Source organism: Diceros bicornis, chromosome 23, assembly GCF_020826845.1.
Source record: "Diceros bicornis minor isolate mBicDic1 chromosome 23, mDicBic1.mat.cur, whole genome shotgun sequence".
Lineage (NCBI taxonomy): Eukaryota > Metazoa > Chordata > Mammalia > Perissodactyla > Rhinocerotidae > Diceros > Diceros bicornis.
The window spans coordinates 659177-675937 of NC_080762.1; the positions used below are offsets into that span (position 1 = coordinate 659177).

The 16761-nt window shown below is 44.1% G+C and overlaps 1 protein-coding gene across 5 annotated transcripts in view; it reads right to left on the bottom strand.

The window, feature by feature from the left end:
* The window catches only part of ARFGEF3 (ARFGEF family member 3), a 158050-nt gene that overhangs the window by 90101 nt on the left and 51188 nt on the right, over positions 1 to 16761 (bottom strand). For 3 of the 5 annotated variants that reach the window (XM_058566186.1, XM_058566188.1, XM_058566185.1), the window contains exons 5-6: positions 9705 to 9773; positions 1266 to 1397 (exon numbers count right to left, since the gene is read on the bottom strand). In XM_058566186.1, coding sequence (XP_058422169.1) covers positions 1266 to 1397; positions 9705 to 9773 — 201 coding nt within the window. The remainder of the gene's footprint in view (positions 1 to 1265; positions 1398 to 9704; positions 9774 to 16761) is intronic. The other 2 variants (XM_058566189.1, XM_058566187.1) reach the window with 1 other exon arrangement.

Here is a 16761-nt window from a genome sequence, read left to right on the forward strand (position 1 = left end):
AAGTTAAAGAGCAAGTTCCAAAATATTTATGTTTCAAAACACTATTTAGGGCATGTCAATTTTAAATTTATTTTCTCAAATGATCATGCATTATAATGTACTTGAAGGTACAATTTATAAATACTCAGAAAAAAGTATGTGTTTTAATCCTGAAAAGCTTTTTACTTTTGAATGGGATGAACCGGTTTAAAAACCTTGAAAATACATCTAAGTGAGGGTGGTGTTCACTTTGATGAAACCAAATTCTCCACAGTGTAAGGAGGTACACTAGGACCATTTGTACCTCAGAATTGAACAGTTCTCTTTAAATCTTACATTCTCCCAAGGAGTCTTTGTAACTGTTGCTCTTTATAAGATCTCTAAGCTCTGACATTATAAATTTAAGGGGGAATTTTAAACCTTAGCAGCATTCGAGATGAAAGAGTAACTAATTTGAGAGCTGAACTACATGCAACATAAACACAATTCTCCCGAATACTGAGAGCCATACCCACTAAACAACCTCCCTTAAAAACTCTATCAGTCACTGCAGAGTCCTGAAAGAAGGCACACAGCAGGAACCGGGTTTTAAGTAACACAGACAGTGCTGTAAACAGACAAGAACTCCCCAAGTGCACGTCTTTGAGTGTTAAGGTCCCCACTGCTTCCGTGTGCACTGCTGACCCCAGAGTGCAACACTGCCGGTGACTTCCTGCAGGAGGGTCTTATTACAGGAAAACACAGGCATGTTTACTTTGCTAAAAACAAAGTATTGATCTAAGAAGCTCATTCTACTAAGTCTGGAGTATAAATACTTAATATGACAAAAGGCTATCCTTTTAAATATAAAAATGACCATGTATCTGATAATATCACTACCCTTAGGTCCCCAGAAAGAAATGCCTTATCAGCTATCCTGACATCTTCTAAGGAAATATTTCTTAAACTTGCTATACTACTAATAGACTGGTAAATCAGTAAGGTTCACAGGACTAGGGTTTCCATTATGACCACCGTATTCAAGGTGAGTGCGTTTTCACTTAGCGAATGTTTTTCTTCCTCTACGCTGAGGCAGGGTAAAATAAACACGTTGAATCAGAGATGCCAAGAGAATACCGAGTCCAAAGGCAGGCTGAGTTTCTGGAAAGGGCTCATCAATTTCTTCTTTTCATATCTCCAATATCACTTCTACCTCCCATGCCCTTTGCTGTCGTAGTGCAGAACTGACACTTAAAAAGCCTCAATCCTGCACATCAGCCAGAGGCTCAATGGGCCAAGTCAAGTACCTTGTGAAAAGCCACAGGCCCCTGATCGCCAGGGAACACACGGAGACACAGGGCAGTGAGGAGTTTCGTGATGGACATTTTGATCATTTCATGCATTTGTGGACATCCAGCTTTACGGCATGCTAAACACAACTGTGAGCAAAAACACAAATCGTTAATGAAGCAACATAAACCACAAAAGCCGAAGGACAAAGAACAAGAAAACACAAGTCTGCAAGCTGGCCATAAGCAATAAAAGTTTTATATCAAGTAAGTAAACTGATAAATAACAGTACTAGGTTAAACCCAGGGTGAAATCACTATTATTAAATATGAAGCAGCGTGGTGGAATGTGGCGGATATTCAATATTGGCCAAAGTGATGACAAATTTTAAAGAAGCTGCCACAATAGAAATTTGCTTAGCTTTGCAAAATATGTATGACCTCCATTTTGTTAAACTGCGCGTTTACCTTCTCTTTCCTATCTGAATGGGGTTAGTGGCACAGCTTTGCTAAAACAGTGCATGATACTGAGTAATAAGTTCCACAGAGAGAAGAGCTAGTATGTTTCCAACTGGAAAAATTTTACAGAGATGAAAAATAATTTATGGTGATAAAAAATTGAGAGGATCAGAGATTAAGCTACAAGAAAGCAAAGGAATGTCTTCCACACAGGGAAGACTATGAAAGCTTGTTGATCACACTAGAACCAAAGAAAATTTTGATCATCACTACAAGTCTAAAGTCTATCCTGAATCAAGATGACAACTCCATGGCCAGGCCATTTGCAGGTGACCAGCTGTAACAGGTGGGTATGTGACAGGAGGCACCTCATCAAATGGGTCCTGCTGATGCATACACACACAGAGTGAACTGAAGTTGTTTTATTATTCCCAAGAAATATGTGTATAAGTAAGTCTGATCACCATGTTTGGGTAGGGAAATTTGCTGGTTTTCCTTTTGGATCTCAACTTAAAAGGAAATTCTTAAAGTGCCCAGGCACACATGGACAAATCTGACTGTGACCTCCCTCTTCCTCCTCCAAGTTCTTCTTGCTTAAGCTGGCCTATTAAAATGGCTTAAACTCTTGCACCTTCCCAGGCAGAGCCTTTTGCTTGGTCTACAGAGCGTCTACTGAACTCTAGCCTCTGCCCATGCACCAGCCCAAAATGAAGTAGAGAGGATCTCTGCATTTCTCTATGTATCTTCTAACTCCAAATCAGTTCTTCAAGAGCCATGCAAGTCAGAGGTTAAAGGGAAGCGTGGAAATTCCTTGCAAAAGGACTCGTTTGCTCAAAGCCCATCCGGCAGTAAGTAGCCAAAGAAAAGATACCTCAGAGGAGTCAAACCAGAGTGAGTAAAGAGACGGGCCCACGAGGTAGAAAAGAAATGGTTTCCAGAAGGAACAAAAGAGTTTCCAGAAGGACAAGTGGAGAAGCTTCTTAGAACGGGATTTCCTTACTCCAGCGGTTCCTTACGCACTGGTTTGAGACAATAGTCCAGGATCCCTTGCCAGGAGGTGGGGTTACTCCTCCCAGTCTTAGAGGGAACATAACAAATGAGAGGCTTCCAAGATAAATGGGTCAGGTCATCTGTGCTCTTGTCTTCTGGGTTATGTCTGGACACTATCTGCCCCTTAATTGTAGAATATTTTATTGGAGGTATGTCTCAGAAATACTGTTACCACATTAGACTAAAAACAAAAAGTATCTCTGAACATTTCAAGAGTTATAAGTCAGCCCAATTAGTGACAACTAGAATTATTAAATCGGATCTTTGGCAGCAGGTCTTGAGCCTCAGTGTTTTTAAGCTCCCTAGGGTAGCAAGTGGAACTAAACTCTAGATCTTCTAATGGTAATATAACAGTCAGAAAAGATAAACTGAGTGTCAGTACGTAAAGATACCCAAGAAAGTGGCATATGCCCAGTGGTCACTCGAATCTATGGTCACAAAAAAAGTGAAATGCATCAATACTTCTGCTTCACATGTAAAAACACCATACAGCCATTGTCTAACTAAATGCCTTGGTAAAGGTCCAAGGGGAGAAGATGCCTAAGTATTTCAGTCAGTTACCAATATCATTACGGCAAGATTCTACCAACTTTTCTAAGACTGAGGGTAGCCAGGAAGCAATACAGCATGGTTAACACCATATATTTAAAATATAAAATTTCTAGATTTGAATGTCGAGCTGTGGAAACTTGGGCAAGTAAATTAACCTCACTTTCCCTGGGATTCTTTATCTAGCTTGGTTGTGGTAGAGATTAAAAGAGAACATACGTAAAATGCTACCATTGAGACGCCCTAGGGACTCAACCACTAGTAGCTACTATTATTAATCAGTGTTTTGGAATTGAGGGATGGATGGGTAGATGGAGTGAAAGAGGGAGGTCCCTGAAAGTAAGAATCTTAAAGAAAAAAACAACAGTCTTTGAGACAGACTCTGCCTGAACCCGACAGCATGTGACAGAATCAAAGACCGAAGTCTCCCAGTGAGTCAATAAGATCAAATCAGCAAATATACATTTATGAACTAGGTTTTCTTACTTTGAGAAATCCCATAGAGGAGCCTTCAGCAGACATGAGAATATGTCCCAAACCTTTCCAATGGAACAAGGTCATTAACCATCTTCAAATTAGCGTCACAGAGCTTCTGGCTATGATGCCACCTCTTCTTTAACCACAAGACCGTGGCAATTTTTATTCCCACAGCTTTTTCCTATATTAGGGTAACTATCCTTGGAAAACTCAACATATCTGCTAATTTGGGCATTATACTAAGAGAAATCTTGGGTCTAGCTTTCAACCAATGAAGAGAAGGATTATGTATCCATATGGAGTTTTATTTGATTCACGAAGTTGAACAGAAAACACATGTTGGATATTTCATAATTGTCCATTCCTAAATCTGGTGATATTTCTTATTCCTCCTGCATCATAAAAGACCCTGTTCTGAAAAATCGTCATTACTGCAGTTTAATGAAGTAAGTTAAAGATAGATACACACACAAGGAGTGCCTCTTATTTGCGTTTTAAGCACTTATTGATCCTTTTACAGTTTCAGCAGTGCCATGGGGCTTTCCGTACTTCAGCGCACACCCTACTTCCTGATCAGCAGGTTTCAGCATAAGCTCTGTCCTTGAGTACAGTCAATGGATACCAGAGACACGTCTGGATTCTTTCCCAACATTTCCACAGGAGTTTTAAATGGTTTATTTTACGGTGTTTTTATAAATTGTCTCCCTAGCTAAAGGTGACAATGAGAGAAAAGACTTTTTTTCTTTAAGTGAAAAGACTTATTTTTATCAAAAGTTCACATACAATCAAGAAAGTTTCCAGGAGCTAAGCGCTAGTTTTAGGCTGAAATGTCCTGCTTTAAAAACAGAGATACAAATTTTCAAAGGCTAAATTAGCAGATGAAAAGCCCTTCAAAGTGTGCAAATCATTGGGTTTCAGTAAGTCTACAAGAATACTATGATTTTTTGTGGCAGTATAACTCTCTTATGTAGTTAATTCTTTTTGTTGATGAAAAAGCATTTCTTAAGTGATTTCTATGGTGAAAACCAAAAGGCTCTAAGCTATTTTGCAAATTTGAGGAAAGATAAAATGAAGGCCTATAAATGTTTATTCCTATTTTGTGTATCTGAGGTAAACAATGATTTCAGATGAGTCTACTATTACCCTAAATTACCTATACATTATTCATCTAATAATCTAATATTTGTAACTACTGATCCCTATGCTTCTATTTATAATGTAAGTTGTTGTTATGCTTTTCATATAAATAGATCTACTCTGTGCTCATTTTATGCCAGACTATATAAACACGGAATGGGGTGGGTGGCATGATCCTCCTTTTTTAAAGGCTGACAACGGGCATTATTGGTGAAAACACATTTGTAGCAGATTAAATTGTTAAAACATTTAAGAAATAAGTTTGAGAAATATCAAGCACTGACAAATGGGAGGGGGAAATGTGGAGGTGATTTGGCAGGAGGAGATGATGAAAGAGAAGATGCCAGGGATTAGGAGAAGAGCTTGTACTTATTGAGGAGTTGCCATTGAGAGGCTGCTGCTGCTGTGTGGGGCTCCATACTCTTGGGGGTTGATCAGCCATGGCAGAGACGCAAGGCAGCTCTCACCTGGGTTTTAAGTCCATACATCTGGCAGAACATCATCTAAAATGAGATTATACCAACATTCCCTTGTGGCAGCGCTTCTCAAACTTTAATATGCATATGAATCACATGGGGATCTTGTTGTAGAGCAGATTCTGATTTGTAGGTCTGGGTGGGGCCTGAGGTTCTGCATTTCTAACGAGCTCCCAGGCCCTGACGACGCACCTGGTTGGAGGCCCACATGACAGCTCACTTCAACACGGTTTTACAGCAAAGGTTGGTTGGAGGGAAAGGTAGCCATCACAGCAGTTATTCTCAACTTGACTACAGTAGAATCACTGGGGAGCTTTTTCAAAATGTGTATGCCCAGGCCTCTCCAAGACCAAAACACTCAGAATTTCTGGGGCAACCCTAGGAACCTTATTTTTGCTAACATTTCCCACGTGAGTCTCATGTGCAGCCTTCAACGAGAATCACCAACTTAAAAGTAAGGCCTCCAAAGCTTTGCACCTGTCAGTATCCCATATGTGAGAGAGTTAGCTTCAGGAGGGGAAAGAAGAAAAGTCTAAGTTCAATCAAGTAACTACTGAAAATAGTCAACCTTACATGGGAACCTTTCGTAAGCCTGTCTCCTGTTGTGATCTTTAAGCACTGTTAGCAGTGAATTGATGCATACAATTCTCTTAATAAAAAGATATATTTTAAAGACAAAGGCAAGATTAGTTTAACGTCAACATTGTGTCTGCAGGGTATTTGTGCCTGAGCATGGTTTGGGACGAGGGGAGAGGTAGACCTTTTAGGATGACCACCCTTTATACAGGGGTAAGCAAAGGGCCCCCAGGAGTGGGTCTCCCACACCAAGCTGATGACAGCACGTGCTGCACAGAGTAAAGACCATAAGCTCAGTTTATGGGCCAGTCTTGCATCCCCGTTCTACTACTTTCTAGTTGTGTGACTTTTGGAAAGTTGGTACACCTCTCTGTGTCAGTTTCCTTATCTGAAAAATGGGGATAATAATATTCCCTGCTTCACAGTATTGTTGTGCAGATTACATGATTTAATATAGGTAAAGATCTCAGAAAAGTGCCTGGCACAGAGAAAGTGCTAAATAAATATTAGGTAGAGCTGGATAACACTGTCTCTGAGTTTAAATACTTGTCTTGCCATGAGTGACACTGTATGTCTTCATGCCTCCTCAGAAGGACTGAGTCTGAGAGGGAACGGCCGCAGAGAAACCAGCAGACACATGCTGAGCTGCAGCCATGCCTGACGGATAAAGGTCCACTCTCCTCAGCAGGGGGAGCTCTCCAGGGTGTTTCTGTGGGCGGCTTCTTGATCAGCGCAGCGGGACAGAGTGAACCCCCCACCTTGGCACCTGTGTGCTCGTCGTGCTCACGGATCACTCAGCCCCTCTTAGCAGATTAGCTTGTAAATGTCCTTACCCACGGACTGGCCAGAGAGAAGAGTCGGGGTCTTACTCTCCTGAAGCTGGTGGTTATGCCAGGTACCACACTGGCACAGATGAGCTAGTCTGCACTCTGCCATTTATCAAAATCATTTTGAAATGGTGTCTCTGGTGTTGCTACGAAGCAGCCTCCCTACGCTGCTATGCTGGTGGATCCTCCAGCGTGTCCAGTCACCCGAGCAGAGTGGAGGATCTAGCGAGGCATGGGAGAACTGGCAGCCAAGACATAAGTCCTGCCTTGGACAGGAGGTGAAGGATCTGCTTGTGGGTCTGCAGGAGAGGCAGGAACTAACAACATCTTCTGGGAGCCTGCACACTGTAAAGGGAGGACCTCCACTATCAAATACAGGATGAAAAGTCTGTTTTCAAGATCTTCACCACGTCCTTCCTTCAGAGGAATACAGTCTCAAGCCTTTGGCATGATGGACAAGCCAAAGCTGGCCTTGCTTCATTACCTTTGCACTGATGTTCTGCTGGGAGCTCTTTTCCAGCTAGGGGACCTCAGAGGGCTGCAGGGGGGATGAGAAGCGGGAGCAAGCTTGCCCAATCCATGACCCATCCTTTCAGGGTCCTGGCCAGATTGACACTATGTAGTGGGAGCTGGACATCATCAGCAACCTGCAGCTCCAGCACAAAGGCAGCTAACATCGACCGAGCATCCACTACGCAGCTGGATCTGCACTACAAGCTCCACACGTGGATTCTGTTTTCCTGTCTAATTGCACAGCCACACTACGAGACAGATACCATGAGCACTACCTTTCCAGAGAACAAACAGGAAGACGGGGAGGTATCCATGGCAACACCACGGGGAGGCAGCAGAGCCGGAATTACACCCAAACAGGGTGGCTGCGGAGCCCTGCTCTCACACCACCGCTCGAAGGCCTGCATCTTTACACGGCTCTGGGGCTGAGGTCCTCCTCAGAACACAAGTGTGTTTTTCTGTACTGGTGTTGGTAGAGACCTCTGTGCTCGACGTTTCACCCTGTCTGGACAGGCCTGCTGAGTCCTTCCTCTGGCTTCCAGACGCCCTCAGGGAACACCCTTGACTTGGTATCCCTGGCCGTGCATGTCTGCTGTTCAGGTATTACATCTTGAAGCTTCCAGATTCTCATTCAAAACCTGGTTCCTGGGAGGATGATAAAGGCAACCCACTCCTCCTCTCAAGGGGCGTCTGGGAATCCCTGGCAGCCCTCCCCTCCTGAGGGTTCTGCAACACCCTGTCCCCCTGCACCAGCTCCAGCAGCAGGGGGACCGGCGGGGCAGTGGCTGGGCAGTGACATGTGCATTTCCTTTCTCGTCCTTCACATGGCAAAGGGCCAACAGGCCTCCTACACACCAGTCCTGTCTCTTGCTATGATCAGAAACTACATTTGTCATTTTAAAAGCAAACTGGCATGAGGTCTCTAAAACAAACTCCCAGAAACAGAGCCTAGAATGGTGGTGGCCGGGGGCTGGGGTGGGGGACAGGGAGTCACTATTCCACAGGTATGAAGTTTCAACCACGCAAGATGAATAAGTCCTCGAGATCTGCTGCACAACACTGTTAACATTACTGGATTGTACACTTAAAAATTTAAGAGGGTAGATCTCAGGTTAAGTGTTCTTACCACAATAAAAAAAAAAGTGAACCTGCAAACAATAAGAGCACTCACAGGTGTCCCTTGAAATTCAATTTAAAAATACTGGTAGCTATTCTAGTTCTTTAGTTACATAGAGTAAAACATATAAATGTGTTATAGAAAAACATTCTACCTACACAACAGGCATTTGAGAAGTGATTTATATTGTACTGAGGGGTCAGCTAACTTCTGCTTTTTCTTTTGATAGAGACATAAAAATGTTTTCTGTGTTCAAAAATAGCTTTCTCTTAATTTGCACTCTTTAATGTCATACAATACCATAAAAGCACATGTATTGGCCAATCTAAGTACTAAAATACTACCCATGATAATGTTAACTATGTGAGGGGACAGATATGTTAGCTAGCTTGACTGTGGTGATTATTTCACAATGTATGTTTCTGAAAACATAGAGTTGTACATCTTAAATATATTCAACTTGTATTTGTCAATTATACCTCATTAATGATGAGAAAAAGAAGAAAAAAGAAAATATGCCTAAAGTGCTTAGCATCTACCTGGTATACTCAATAAATGGTAATCATTACCATAAAAAATAACAGAAAAAAAAAAACTCTATGCCTCTTTGAGGTCTGAATGTGTACTCTTGTCATAACATACGAATCCTGAAGATATTCTTATCAAGAAATGGAAGGAAAATTATTCTAAGCATATTAAGGTACAGCTTTGGAACGACGATGTTTCCAAAAGCTGAAGGCACATGCCAGCAGCCCAAAGCCAAATTTCCTGTTGGACATACTCTCGGGAGTGCTGGAAGGTACATACCACCCTAGGCTGCAATACAGACAGAAAGAGAAGGCTTTCCAATGATAGTCACAAAATGCGTTCAGCAGGGTTTAGGAGATGGGATGGAAGTTAATCAATAAACATCTCTCTAAATCTCTTACTTGGTTTCTTAAAAACTATTTTTAAAATCAAGTGCTTTTCAATTAATCTTAGGAAAAACAGACTAAGAAAGCAACAGTAGGAACAATAGGTCGAGGTAGCAGAGCAGGGAGAACCAGTACTGTTATTTCCATGGTTAAAGCCTCACAGCAACCACAGCATGCAGAGCATCACAACCACAGATGCTGGACCACACGGCCTGCTTCCCACAGCAATGATCAGAGAAGGCTCACCCCACTGCTAGGGCCCCGCTCCACCCCAACACTTATCCCAGATGGAGAAGAGCGGCTGTGAGCAGGCGACACAAACACGAGCAGCATGGCAGTCTAGGGGAGAAGTGGGCACTCACCTCTGCAATCTTCAGCACCGCGCTCCCATTCAGGTCAAAGGTCGGGGTGTAGGTTATGCAGAGTAAAACCTTTAACAGCCAGGAAGTGAGGGAGGGAAGAACAGAGAGCAGTCAAAAATTTAGAAATGAGTTTCCATTTCACATGCCATTTGTGCGGTCCTGTTTTTACGACTCCTTTGCTCTTGGCTCTATCTGCTTCTTTCTGTCCCACCCACTGCTAATTGGTGATCACACATTGCCCAATAAAATAGAAACTAATATTTAAAAAGCAAAGGTTGCTAACCCCTCCCTAAGGGAAGGACCACTACAAGACTGGCCAGAAACCATTCCACAGCAACTCCAGGAGGACTGTCCAACAGTAAAGAAAAACACATGGCCGGGCTTGGTGCTAGGCTCTCTATGTGAATTATCTAGACTGATATTTTTAATAAGTGTCATTATGATTGTCCTCATTTTACTGATAAGGAAACTGAAGCTCAGAACAATTAAATAAGCCTCCCAAGGTCACATAGGAAACAAGTTGTGGAACTGAGATTTGAACTCAAGTAATCTGATTCCATGCCCTGAACCACCGGCAGTACCATCTCTACCTCCTGCTAGACCCAAGCTGCACTGTATTTTCCTGTGTCTGTCCCATTCCCAAATCCACATGGGATTATAAATTCTTTCACAGGCACTCTTTCCTCTTCTCTCCTCTAATTTCTCCCAGAACGCTGCCCGGGCCTTACTTAGTAGTCCCAGGTTCCCCTTATCCTCCAAGATCTGTACACAATGAGTTGATGACATTTGCAAGATCTTTAAGGACCATTAAAAATTTCACTTCCTACTTAGAGCTCTATTAGGAAATAGATCAATAAAAGCCTGGGGTATTTTAAGAATGGCTTCTAATTTTGTAGATAAGAGGCCAGGCTCTCGCCTGTCCGTTTGGCTTCTGAGCTGCAACTTTTCTCGCTGGTAGTCTGAGACATAAAGCAGCCACATCCTGCCTGAAACTTGGCCTGTCAGTGGCAGCCTTCTGACGTATTTCTCATCTGGTTCTGCTCAGTTCATGAAAGAGCACTGAAGCCTAGCACGTTTACCCAGCAGAGGATGTACACCTAATCAGCACACCAAGAAGTGCAATGGTCAGGTGGTGCAGGAATCCCTCCAGTCTCTCAGTCTTAGCTACCAGCCAGGCCAGCCCTAGGAGCAGTGGTTCTTCGGGGAAAGCAAACATGTATGTAATTAAAGAAGGAAAAATGGATTTTTGCCCATGTTAGTCACAAGGTTAGATAAGTTAATTGTGGGTCTGCTCCTCTGTCTTTGGATCCTGAAGTGCCTGACATCCAGGAGAGAAAATCGTCCCAGAGCTATGCTGGCTGGAAGAGAGGGACTGTGGGAGCAACTGCCCCTGGCCTCACGGGAAAAGGCTTTGTTTAACGGCTCTCTTTGGGGGTCAGGGTTTGGTACGCAAGAAGGGATGAAAGCCGAGGGGAGCAGTGTCACTAGGACCCAGTCTGGGCTGGGAGAGGCCGCCTCTTCCTGTCCCTCTGTCCTGGGGGTGCCTCTGCCTGACACCCTCCTGTCCTTGGCTCCTCCTGCGCTTGCTCCTCATGCTGCTCATGTTTTGGGTGGGCTTCTTTCAGCTCTCGACTCCAACGTCACCCCGAGAGGCACGTGGCCTTCTCTGACGGCCCTCTCTAAAACGGCCTCTATCCCATTGCCTTGTTTCATTTACTTCAGAACACACACCAGCCTCCTAAACCACTGGTTCGTTTATTTTCTTACTTAGAATCTTCCCATTAGACTATAACATCCATTGGGCATCTGAAAGGCCCTCAAGGCTTTATCAGATGACGCTGTCTTTGATTTTTCGCTACATGGTGCAGCCTCCCTTTCTTGAGTTATTGTTTTACACCATGTTTCATGGCAGGCGGGTGGGAGGGTACGAGAGAACGGCTGGTGGAGGTGGTAGTCTGCGGAGGTGGGGAGGTGAGTCAGTCCATCTGGGCACTTGGTTTTTTGAGTATTTACAATAACAACCGGCAACACATTACAATATGAAAATATTGATGACAAATATTTGTCTGAACTGGTTAATTAACGTTACTTATAGGACTGCCGATCAACGTTCTGCCTTCCATCGTTCTGGGTATTCATATCAGGTGTGCAAGAGTAGGTTTAGAAAGAAGTTTTCAAAAGCCAACCCAGTTTTCTGTGAGCAAGAGCTGCTTTTTGGTAGCAGTGGCTGGAGGAAGTGGGAGAAGTGCCTATGGTGAAGTCTTTATGAAGGGTGTCGAGTTGGTAATATTTGGTAACCAAGACTCTGAGGGGAACAGAGGAGGCTCAACTCCTTCTGCCACAGGGAAGCCCGCAAATGCAGAGCGAGGCCTCCCAGCAACAGTCTGAAGGAAACTGAGGATCCCTGCGCCCAGCCAACGCTGATCCTGTTCAAAAGATCTTTGAAACAAGGCTCTCCATACCTAATGTCTGGCCATTACTATCCGAAGACTCACTGAGCTATATGCAAAAACTAAAAACAAAAAACAACGGAAGTGAAGCACGTTAAGAAAACTGGCTCCTGAAGCTCATGCGCAGTTTATTGTGTTGGAAGCACAGCAGGTTTTAATCACAGGGCTGACAGTGCCCACAGCCCCATGACTCACACGATATATAAAGGGCACAGTGTCTACTGAGGATGATGCAGCAGACAGAAGTAACTTACCAAAAATGATAAATGGATTAACGGTTCACGTGCCCAGTGCCTAGCAAGCATTAAGTCACTGGATTAAAACACAGACTGGGTGTAGGAAACTTAGGGCCACAGTCAATTAATTTAATGTGTCTGACTCCCACTGCATAATGAGAGAGCAAAGGGTTTAGATTCACATTCTGAGCACGTTGGTCTCAAGGAAAACAGAAGGACCTAAATACTGAAGGCAATTCCATTAAAAATACATCCTTCACAGGGTCATTAAAGCATACTGACTGCATCATCACTGAACAGCAGGAACCTGAGTGACAGGCATCTTGCAATTGAGCTTGCTGGCACGGCCTCCATAGATGAGCTAAGAGAACAGGAAGATAGGCGCAAAGCCTTCCATGGAAAGGGAGAGATCATTACAGGGCTAATAAAAACCCTAATCATCAAAACACAACAACGGAATAGCCACCATGTACAAGAGGAACCCCTCAATTTAAAACGTGTATAGAAACCCTGGAAAAAAAAGATTAGACTGGAAAGCAGCAAGGGAAGCTGATTTACTGCAGGACTTGGGCACAAGTGATGAGAGTCTGGACAGCGCAGTCACGTCAGGAACAGGGGGCAGATGTGGAGGTAATGATGACAAGGGCCACGTCACAGGTGTTCCTTGGGTCAGGATCACCCTGGGTCAGTCCTCTCCCGGGGCTCCTCCCTCGGGAACACCTGGCCCTGCGATGGCAATCATGACGAGCAGGGGCTGCGATGTCAGGGCTAAACCCAAGTGTTTAGTACATGATTGCGGCATGTGACTCGGTGCTTAACTGCTGTGTGACTATGCCTATGTCCTCTATCCCCTTATCTTTAAAATCCCCATCCCACCTCACAAAGATATTTAGAGGAACAAATTAACTAAATGTTTAAAAAAACAGTGCACACAGTGCATATCTTGAGGCTGTCTTCTCATAGAGATGAAACAAGTCTCCATCTGATGTAACTCATGGCAGCCATTCCAATGTAAACAATTAGGCACATTTTAAGTCAAAAAAAAAATTCAGAGTATGCACATTCAAAAGCATAAATCTCTGAAGTCTGCATTCTACTCTACATCACTGCCCCCAGTTTCTACTGCCCCAAGATCTCACCATTCTGACCCAGCTCCACCCTCTCTCTCCTTCATGTTCTCCCTTCAGGTGCCAAATCAGTTCAAGTCGTTGTTCACCAAGGTTCTCCTTGCTGGGGTCACAAACACAAAGCAAGTGCAATCTTTGACACCTGAAACCTCACTATCTTTTGGAGACACCACTGCCTGCACAACTGTCCTCATGCTGACGGCAGTAAGTGCTGCTGCAACTGTGAGGAATGTCACAGCTCTGCAGGCTGGAAGACAGCAGCACTCTGGAGAACAGAGACTTCACAGACGAGATGACACGTAAGCAAAGCACTGATCCAGGAGGGATAAGGGAGGGAAAGGTGTACCAAGCCAAGGAAACGTCACCAGTAAAGGCCCGGGAGCATGAAGGTAGAGGCTAGAGAAGACGCTACAAAGGTAGGCTGGGACTTACTGCAAGTCAACTGAAACGCCCTGTCTCAGGTGTCTTGCACATGTTATTTCAGGACTGGTCAGAGCAACACATCACAACTGAAACCAGATGTACGGAGACAATTGGAAATCAGAGTGATGGAGCAGACAATGAGATGCAGACAAAGTCAGAGAGATCCTCGTCACTCCAGTGCCAACGCGCTGACTGGGGTGCATTTGGTGAAGGGAGGCAGGGAATCTCCAGAAGAGAAGGCAGTGGTCGGTCACCATATGTGAAACCTGGGTGTCGTCCTACCACTTTTCCTCCACCTCCTCCCTGCTGTTCTAGTCAATCTGGCTGGAATCTCTCATATACCCCCATTCCCACATAATTCACAAAGCTTGTATTAGCTATTAATAAAGTAATATGTTTTGGGTAACAAAGATATACCTTGTTCAAAATGCATAATATATTACTCTACAGATGTGACAATTACAAAATGGTCAGAAAATACAAAAGGCTTATTCTATACTGTTTATTTGGAGCAGTTTAGATATACCACTTAAATCTGTGTGCCCTCTCCACCCCCCATGAGATTTACAAGCTTCTTAGTAGTAACGTGTGCCTTTTTGATGCCCACCATGTTTACATCAACTTGCTGGGCCCCAGGAGGTGTGGTGGGTTGTGTCCCATGCTCAGTCCCTCTTGGTACTGTCCACATGAGTAACCAACCTCACAGTTTCAGTGGGACTGTGCATCTATGTGCCTAGTCATTACTGTAAAATGTGTAGACAGTGGTAAGACAGCCTGGTGGTACAGATGAAAACTGTCCTGGGAATCTGAATGCCAGATCCAGGTGTTGTGACTGGCTGGAGGCAGTTTTTGCAACCACATAGGTAATAATACTGGAGCTTCAGAAGAGCTGGTTAGGGCAATCAGAATTGAGTGATCCCCCATTCAGGATGTCCAGCTCTCTGGCAGAACCTCACCTGGGACAGGGAGAAAGTCAACTCTGCTAACCAGAGGGCACCTCCCATGAGACTCAGGAACACTCTCCTGCCTGACATCTCCTGCTATGCTCTGCTGAGAACCTGTCTTTTGCACTCAACAGAGTAAATGGTACCTTGCTCAAGATTCATGAGTCAAAGAGCTGGTTTCCGCCAAGGCTCCAGATGAGTCCTCTACAGGACCACTTCCAGGGAACGTAGGAGTGAGGAAGTGATTCTTGAACCTACGGGGTAGCAACTGCATGTCCATGTTACACCTCGGCTGTGTGTCACATTTCTCAGGCCTTCATCCATGCACTCAACAAGTACTCACTGCAGTGTCGCCAGGGGTCAGACGCAGTACTGATGCCGGCCCTGACGTCAGCTCCCCTACATTAAATCCAGCACATATGTGGTTAAAACCAAAAGCACCCATCCTCTTTCCGTGCTTCTCTAAGTTACATTCATACATAAATATCAGTTTTTTAAACCTTTGTATCCCTGAACTTCACAAGGCAGATAGAAGTTACAAATTGTTAAAAGCCCAGGTAGCCTCAAGCTGGGCTGACACTGAAGTTTTGGCTAATTACTAGCTCTTGAGGTTTGTTACAGGGAAACTGATATCCAGAAAATATCAAGAAGCTAAAGCTTCTCAGACCTTAACTCCTTGGCTTCCTGGCGCCAGAATCCACCATCCACCACGGAGACGGTTGAAGGACACCCACCTGTGATTCCCTTATCTCACCCTCCTCCTCCCTCCAAGCATCCTCACAAGGCCAAATACAGGCTGACTGGAAAGCGCAGACCAGCAAGGCCACAGCACCCCCTCCCTACCAGCAGCCACATTCCTCTCAACCTTTTAAACCCCTTGCCTCCCATCTTTCGGGGAGACGGGACGAATTTGAGAGCTCTCATCTCCCGGCTGAAGTCACCGGAAATAAAAACTCTTTCCTTGCCATAAGCCTGGCGTTCCAGTTTTATTTGGCCCCTCTTGTGTGGCAGGTAAGGAACCTGGGTATGTATTCAGTAACAGTGCTAGGTGCTGGGTGGGCAGCAGTGAACAAAAAGACACCCTGATCTCTGATCTTGCAGAGCTGACATCTGGTTTTGAAGAAGTCATAAAATAAGGGGTTACAATAAGCTGTGATGAGCACTGTGACTGGGAAAATGCACTGTGCTCGGGAAAGCATATCAGTGTCTACACACAGTACACCCACTGTAATGCCATCTTCATCTTTTCATGAATCTCTAAACTTCATGTGTTATCACACACACAATCAATAAATTAAACCCATGGAAGAAGACAATGTACCATCAAGAGGTGAGCTGATCTAGGGAGTCAACCTGCCCTCAGGCACACCAAGGACATGGGGGCGTATTGAATGAACAGGGAATTCTTCTTCTCTTTCTTAAACTACTAAAATTATCTTAATTTACACGAGTGCTTCTTGAAGTGATTGTAGTTTGATTTTTCCAAAGACCAGATGTTATTTATAAATCGAACCAAACGAAATAATCTATTCTAGCTCAAAAAAGTAACTAAAATGTGAGAACAGCCACAGAAGGCCTTGTCCCCTGGTGCATGGAGAGGGGCAGACTCCCCCCAAATCCTTAATGCCAGGTGCATTTCACACCTCAGCTCTAGTTCTGTCTGAAAATTTAGCTTTGTTACTTAACGCACATTTCCTTCTGGCCTCTCATGTATATTGGCTTGAAACTTCATAAAATTAAAAGTAATTGCATACTTTCTCTCTTTAGAAGCCTCCCAGTTCTTTTTTCACTCTCTCAAATTCGGCAAAAACGAGGACAGAAAATTCAGTGATGAGCAGGGGAATATGGAGACACCAAACGCCTTTCCACGGGTGCAG